This window comes from Haplochromis burtoni, unplaced genomic scaffold (assembly GCF_018398535.1).
Source record: "Haplochromis burtoni strain Fernald_Lab_line unplaced genomic scaffold, NCSU_Asbu1 Contig_348, whole genome shotgun sequence".
NCBI lineage: Eukaryota > Metazoa > Chordata > Actinopteri > Cichliformes > Cichlidae > Haplochromis > Haplochromis burtoni.
The window spans coordinates 524,711-532,803 of record NW_024582709.1 but is presented as its reverse complement, the minus strand read 5'-3'; the positions used below and the strand labels follow the sequence as shown (position 1 = coordinate 532,803).

General features: G+C 38.2%; 1 protein-coding gene across 2 annotated transcripts in view; it reads right to left on the bottom strand.

Annotated features, from left to right (window-relative positions):
- LOC102305751 (E3 ubiquitin-protein ligase SMURF2) overlaps nt 1-8,093 on the bottom strand; it is a 64,316-nt gene that overhangs the window by 27,496 nt on the left and 28,727 nt on the right. For both annotated transcript variants that reach the window (XM_005942761.3, XM_005942760.3), the window contains exons 2-4: nt 8,052-8,090; nt 6,153-6,261; nt 1,715-1,848 (exon numbers count right to left, since the gene is read on the bottom strand). In XM_005942761.3, the coding sequence (XP_005942823.1) occupies nt 1,715-1,848; nt 6,153-6,261; nt 8,052-8,090 (282 nt within the window). The remainder of the gene's footprint in view (nt 1-1,714; nt 1,849-6,152; nt 6,262-8,051; nt 8,091-8,093) is intronic.

Genomic DNA, 8,093 nt, shown 5'->3' with positions numbered 1-8,093 from the left:
GTGTGTGTGTGTGTGTGTGTGTGTGTGTGTGTGTGTGTGTGTGTGTGTGTGTGTGTGTAGGGGAAGTTTTGTAAGGGTTTTGTGTTTATACTGGATGGCAGAGTGTGCTATGTGTATGAATATGACTTGCAGGAACTCAGACAATTCCAGTAATGCCTTTTTGTGTGTTTGGGTTGTTTTTATGTTTTTGCCTGTGTATGTGCACATCTTGGTTAGACCACAGAGTGGGTTCCATTCATGTGTCTAAATATGAATTCATGTATCTGCATAACACAGGAGGAGGACAAAGGCATAAAGCAAGGACCTGTCACAGAACATGCTTCCCTGTCCACTTTCTGTGGCTGAGATAAAGTATAATTTCTGCCATGTTGACTGCACAGTAAGTGGCTTGTCTGGAGCCTAAACTGTCTGCCTCTGGAAGTGGATAAATTTAAGTCTCCCGTCATGGTGAGGTAAAAGTATTGCACCAGGCTTTCTTAGGTTGTCAAGGTCCCTTTTGTGGCAACAATAATGCTGTTGTGGTTTTCGGAGGATTAGGGGGAATTTCATGAGCCAGAAATACCATTTAGCAAATCCAGAAAGGTGCTGGAAAGTATTCTGAATGCTTATGTGAAGTATTTAGCTTGACAGTTAGAAGCTGGAATAAGAGGCTGTCGCATCTGGGCCAACCAAACTACAACTGCTTGCATTCATGGAATTCATGCATTAATAGCTTCAATAGTGCAGTTTGGATTAACAAAACACTTCAGTAAGTGACATTACTTGACAACTCCATAAGAGTTTTTTTTGGAGAAAGACAAGCAGACTGGAACAGAGAAAAGGTTGGATACATATAAAAAGGGATAAATGTAACTCAGTGTGGTCTGGTACAAGTCTGACGGCCTGTGTTTAGGGCAGGCCAGGAAGACAGATTGAAGGAAAAGATGAGAATGACTGGAAGGAATGTTAATTTGATAGTCTGGACTTTGGTTAAGGGTATACGTGTCTGGTACTGCCAAAAAGTTAGGCAGGGTTAACAAGCATTTGGAATGCACAGAATATATTTGAAATAAAAGACCGTAACAGTGAGGTGACGGTCTTAAGCATGTAGATTAAGAACTGCTCATTTGAGAATGTGAGCATCTGTACAAGTATGTTGGGATCTTGTTCTGGGGCAACCAGTGATTATCTCATGCCATCATCAATCAGCAGCATGTTTCTTCCTCTTTTTTTTCCTGACAAGAAAGTCATTTTGCTTTAAATAGAACTATTGGCACTGATTTGGTCACAGGAGCCAGATGTCTGTAGCAAAAAATATTTGTGATATGTTATAAGGAGTTACCATAAATCTCATAGCAATGAATGGCTGGCATATATGCTGTAGCAGGTTGCAGGCTAGGACACAGCTCACATGCTGCATGCCTACTGTAGCAGCAGGCATGCTATCTATTGCTGCAACCAGCAGAGGCACAGGAAAGACGAGTGTCAAGTCTGAAACCTAGGCTGTCTGGAGACATTTGGTTTGATTCACACATTTGTTTATGTGCGATAAGTTCAGTGCAGAATGTGTGAACAAAGGTTAACCTGGCATACCTAACTGAATCACACTTCAATAACAATCCTGACAGGTCACCTTATGGCAAAAGATGTACAAAAACAGAACACTGACCTGTTTTCAGTCAATGCGAAAGAAACACCTAAATTCATACTTACAATAATACAAATAGCTACTTACAGCCCGTGTCTTTGAGTCTGTTAATGGCATTGGACAGGAGGCGTACACAGCCCAGGAAACCCGCGCCCTGCTTTTTGTGGATCTTCTTGTGGTTCCATACACTGATGGTTATGGAGTCGGACTTTCCAATGTATCTGATGGGGTGAGAGAAAGAAAGTGAAAAAAAGACAGGTCAATAAAATAGAAACGATGAGTAATAACAAAGCTTTTAAGTCTTGACACTGTACTTGGAAAAAAAAGTTCCAAGACATGTGTGCTTAGAGGCTCAACCCTTAAGAAGAGTGATATGAAATTGAATGAACTCACAAGTTAAAATAACCCTGCGCTCCAGAGATTTCCTAAAAATTATTACAGTTACTAAAAACTAAGCCAAAAAGAAGAAACACAAAACCATAATCTTCCATTTTACATGTACTTCTCTCTGAACCTGTCACAGAGTTTTAGATGTACACTTTGTAATGAGGCTGATTAGTGCATCACATTTAAAAGTAACTTCTGTCCCTGTGTGTGCGCGTGTGCGCGTAGAATCAGCACCGCTGAGGCCAGTCTAGTCGTGGTTTAAGGAACAGAGGAAGTCCCCGCGATGTGCTTCACCGCTGTCTGAGGCTTAGACAGCTCTTACAGTAAACACAATATTCAAATGCACAATCTCACATTCACTAACACACACGTAATTACAGTCTAGCAGCTGTTTTGCTATTATGCTGCATCGCAGTGGCATGGAGGGGATTTTCCTGCTCAACACATCAAAACATATAGGTTTGGTATAAAAGCCAAAACAAGGATGTTGGTAAAATGATAAGATATTCTTATGACCAGAATCCAGTAGCACATTGGCACACCGTTTGCTTCCCAGTAAATATTAACGTGTGGTTCACTGCGCATGTTTGTTAAAATCTCACTCTAATACTTTAACACCATTTGATGGCAAATTGATGAACGAATAGACCATTTTCTTTGCCACAAAGCATCAATTAAACTCCAGATTTTTAACATAAAGAAGAGTTAATTATACAGCATATTTGCCAGGGTGTTGATATTGACACAAAATGATTAGGATCATTAAATTTTCGGTTCTTTAGTTCCTGCTTTTTGTGTGCTGGGGTAAAAAGAAACCATACTTTTTTTATGTTTTCTTTCTACACAGTGTGGTTTACATTAAACAGGTCTCTGATGCGGAGGTATGCTGTGCAAAGCACCACCTCAAGGCAACAGATTTAGAAGAGAGAAAAAAAAAGCTAAATTGCTGACAAGACTATGAAAGAGTGTCGCAAGATAAGAGAAGTTGAAAAAGTCATTTCCTGACTCACAAAAACATACTGACATAACACTTCAAACAATCTCGAATTTAGCAACAGTGAGGCACTGTCTGATGGTAGTCTGTCTGATGAAAGTTGAGTAAACTTTGCAGGACGGTTTATGACTTGAAATGCTGATATGACACATCTCTAAAGTGTGAATTAACCAAGGCTTCCTGTTTTCAATAGATGATTCCTGGGACAGATGGGATGTGAAAACAAGTGCAGGCCCCTAAAGTTCTCGCTGAAAATCCTTGAATTTTTTCCAAAATCTATCTTCATCAATTATTTCTTATTGCTCAAAAGAAAATTGTCTTTATGTTGCTATGCTAACTTCTTTCCCGTAACTCTTCATCTCTTTCATGAATTCAAAACAAACGATGATGATAACATGGAAAAAAATACAGAAACTTAAAATGTAAAGAGCATAGAGGATCAATAAGGATTCAGCCCTTGTTTTTGTCACAAATTTTTATTAACAATTTATAAAACCAATAAAATTCTTAACTTGTTGGAGATGACTGACTCGGCATTGTGATCGTCCAATCACATTCTGTGTAAACACAGCCTCAAAAGACGATCTTCAGCTGAACTTTAACACACAGTGTGAAAATGTTGTGTTTTGAACAGTTTTTTTTTTTTCTGTTCTCATCTGTACGAAAAGCACTTTGGCTCAATGTACTGATCATTACAGATAAAAATGAGATATAAACTTTATTGTCAAAACCCAAGTTTAAAGGGTAATTCTACAAAAAAGAAAAGTATTTAAGGAGAAACACTGTTAAATATGCACAGTTTATCACTGTGTTAGGAAACCCTCCCAGAAACCTTTATTTTTGCTCGAATTCTTTGGTTTATTTACACACTGAGCACTGTGTATCTGACATCATTCTCAATAAGTCACACAGATGCTAGCACGCGCATAACACATGAAGTTAATCTAGAGGTCTGAGGCGCCTTCGTCATGTTTTTATGAAAAAATAAAAAAGCTTACTGGCCTAAATTTGGGACAATACTCTGTGTGTGTCTCTCTCATCCACATACACATTTATGGAAAGAAAAATACAAGGATATTAGCCACAGCAGCAGCAAAATTAGCACTTTTTTATTAAATTATAGGCAGGTAAATTTGATGTAGAGGTAATGCCTGTGTCAAGCGATCTATATTGAGGAGAGTTGGGTTGACAACTACTACCAATATATTATTGATCTGGATGTCAACAAATGCCAGAAGGAATCAACGCTAATGCCATCTATGTGTTCAACACTTTACACATCCTAACTGAACAAGATTTGATTTGTTCCCAGTGATAAAGACGGCTGAATTACATAAGGCTGTACAACACAACATGTACAGAATTTAACGTCTCTTGGGGAAAGGCAGAGGGAGCAGCAAGCAAACCCAATACTCCCAACTAAAGTAATGTGAAGACTTGTACTGAAAAGCCTGGAAATAAGAGGCCAAGCATGAAAAGACAACCTGCCAAAACAAGACCTGCATACTGCAGAGTTCATAAACTTTCAACACTTACTAGATATTTTTTTTTGTGTCCTCAAATATCTTCTGTGATTCACCAAGGTGAATTATAGTGTGTAAATTGTAGTCTAAAATAGCAAATAATTATTTTAGTGTATTTACAATAACAAGGCCCCTGTCAGGACCAGTGTCATGCTGAAAAAGACTCCACCTCCTAAAGCTAGAGGCTGAGGTTGGGGGTGTGGTGAGCTGGCGATCTGCCAAGCCCACACTCCCATTTGCTTTCTGTGGCATGTTAGCCATTTCCTGAACCAGAGGAAGAGGCCAGGGGTCGCGGGTGGGGAATACACCCTCTCTGAGACGGTGGGGAAACAGAGAGGGGAGGAGAATTATGTAAACGGAGGGAACCTGAGGTCATTGTTGACAGAGCAAAAATATTCGAATTGTCCATCTGTAGAGAAATGAGAAACCCTCACACATGCATGTTCACCGAAAGTGTATTTACTTTAACATTTGCATTAATTTAAGGCTGTGTGCACGATTAATATTTCTATTATTATAAATTACTGTTATTCATTACATAAAAAGTAACTCGCACACTTCGATGCTGTTGAAAAGAAGCAAACATAGAGACAACTGTCAGAATCGAAGAAGCTGTGACGGCAAAAAACGAGGATGAACTAAACCAATTGCTAGACAGTGAGCCAACATACCAATTGTGATACATATTTTCACCCTGTAACTTGACACTGTCTTTCTTTTGGACTTCATGTGTGCATCTATTTCTTCATGACTCATTCTTCAGGCCTCTTATTTCCTCTCATTTTCTTCAGTTACCACAGTTTCATCTCTTCATCTCTCACCAGTGCATAGGCATAATCAAAAGAGGGGTTTACTGTGATCAGTTCTTGAAATGGCCTGTCGACACAATCCTCGGTAGAGATTAACATTCAGAGTGCACAGCCCCAGTGAAATCAATATCTGAGACCACAGAAAAGATGATGAACACATTATTTTATACTTGATCTGAAACCGTAACAAACAGAAGGTGTTTTTAAACATTGGGGACAGAAAGAAAACGAAAGGAGCCCGCCCTTGTTGAAGGAGCAGGTTTCAAGATTTAAGTTGCATAGTGTTACAAAGGCTGATGATATGTGGCTAATCCTAAAAGAGATTAAAATAAAGTAGAGCTTTAAATGTGTGCGATCCACAGTTAGTTAAGACAAAGCTAGCTTGCCAAAAAAAGTCTTCAGATTCACACAGAAGACCTTTCTGGAGTTATTTCCACAAATGACATAACCTGTTACTTTAGAGCACCATATCAATACAAGTTGGCTCCCTCCACATAAAATGTAATGAAAATACCTTTTGTGAGGCCTGTGGTATGGAACGCCTGAAATGTTACGCTACAGGTTTTGTTTTTATGTAATTGATCAGGTTGGTTTGTTTTTTTAACAGGGGAAAGATACAAATCAATCTACCTTCCTTCCACACAAAGACATGTGAGTGAGCAAAATCAGTACACTACATTCCTTCCTTCTATGTTTCTTTTGACCATTTTGAATTTGATTGATAGTAAACGCACACTTTTACAGCATTTGTTTCTTAATTAGCCACAAAGAGTAAGGAGCAATCTGGCACACGGCTTCTCCTGTTGACTTACAGATCATAATGTTGATTCCATTTTGGGTCCAGCGTATTTCTCACAGTATCTGTAGAGTGGCATTGTCCTGAACCATCCACCACCACTTTGGCAAAGGGATCTGGCAACCCTGTAAAAGTGGACAAACATTTTGTTTAACCTTTGTACAAACCCTGTGGGTACACCAATCATGGAGGCACTAGAGGTGACACAGTTTTTAACCCTTATTTTTGTCACTCCTTTGAGACTGCAGTGACAAGTTTATCTGGTTGTCCTCATTTACAGACAGTCAGGTTGACAGCTACACCACTACTTTGTGCGAGTTCCTCTTAAAATTACATGTTGATTTTCTCTGCATTTCTCCCCCCGGTTTTTAACCGTAATAATAATCTGCTGTAGTCCATAAACATTACATTTTTCCCCATATGATGATAATATCCCTGCAGTGTCTGACTAAAACTAAACTCAGGTTCATCTGAAGGTCATGAAACCAGCAGAGACAGGAGGATGGATACATGTGTTGCTGTGTAAGCTTGTGGGTAAATATATGGACACTATAAAGAAAGTTATTAGTCTAATCAAGCGTCTTGTTTTGTACGTTTTGGTTAGCTTCCTATTTCATGTTATAACTGATAATACACCTATTAAACAGGTATTTGATAAGATAAAATACTAACTTTAACGCTCTTTATCTTATGTTTAAGATGAAGGATTTTTTAAAAAGTAAGAAAGTACAATTAAAATCTTCTCACGGGCTATTGTATTTTGTGAAACATTTACACAACACATGGAACATATGAAGCAATATGCAGAAAAACTTTACGACAAGTCTGTTCACAGTATCTCACTCATTTGGAAATCTGATAAGAGATTCTTCATGGTGTATTTATCTTAGGGTCCCTGTCTAGGTCTGTGCATGCATGTGTATGTTTTTTTAAACTGCCGAGGTATGAAACTCTGAGCGCAGACACTTTACACAAGATAAACCTGTTTAGTCACTCAGTGGTGTCTTGGAATTTCCTTTGTTGTGGTTGTGCGTTTGTGTATATACATAAGAGCATTTTTTTTTTTTTTTTTTAAGACAAAAATGAAGTACAAGCTGCTTTTGGCAGTTCAGTGCTTTCAGAGAAACCATAATTTCCAACTGAAGTAAAAACAGTGCATTTCTTGGCTGTATACTTTGGCAGCGTTTCTGCAGTGCAGTGTACTGCAAGCCCAGTGGCCGGCTGAGTCTGAGTCAACGCCAGGCCTGGCCAAAGCACTGGGCAATTTATTTTTAAATATATTTTTAAGTTGTTTTTCCCCTTTTTTTAATAAACATAAGCTGAGCTGTTAGAGCTAATGTAAGTTATATTTTAATCCTACTTTTACATTGCAAATTTTTAACTATAACACCTGGAAACCAAAAAGGTTTTAAAACAATTTTTTTGTAGTCGTTTACTTGATGATTTTGGATTTAAATTCAATAATTAAGGTATGTAAACCTTTGAGGGTAGTTAACCAATGAGTTTAAGTTTTAATTAAAACAAACAAGCTAAGTATAAACTCCGTCCTTGCATGGTCTTAAACTAAACTGTAAATGTAACCACTAAATCTAGTACTATTATTATTTACAGTATTTCATGGGTTTGACTAAAATAGCGATATCCATCCTGTCCAATTAAAGTCTTTTAGTTTGGTTTTTATGTGCCAGTGAGCCACATTCCTATTACCAGAATTTGGGTTAGCATTGGGTCCTAGTGTGTACCAGGGCTCCTGTTGTGTTTAATAGACAGATGGCTCCTAAGGGACTTCTTTTACAGTTTTCCCAGTTTTACTTCAAAATGCTGCAAGCCACCACTGCTGACAAAGCATTCTAATGTACAAGAGAGGAAACAGGACAGGAATAGCATCTTATAAATAAAAATAGTTTTTACTTACGAAAGAAGTCTTTCTTTGCCAGGTTCTTTGCACACAGAACTG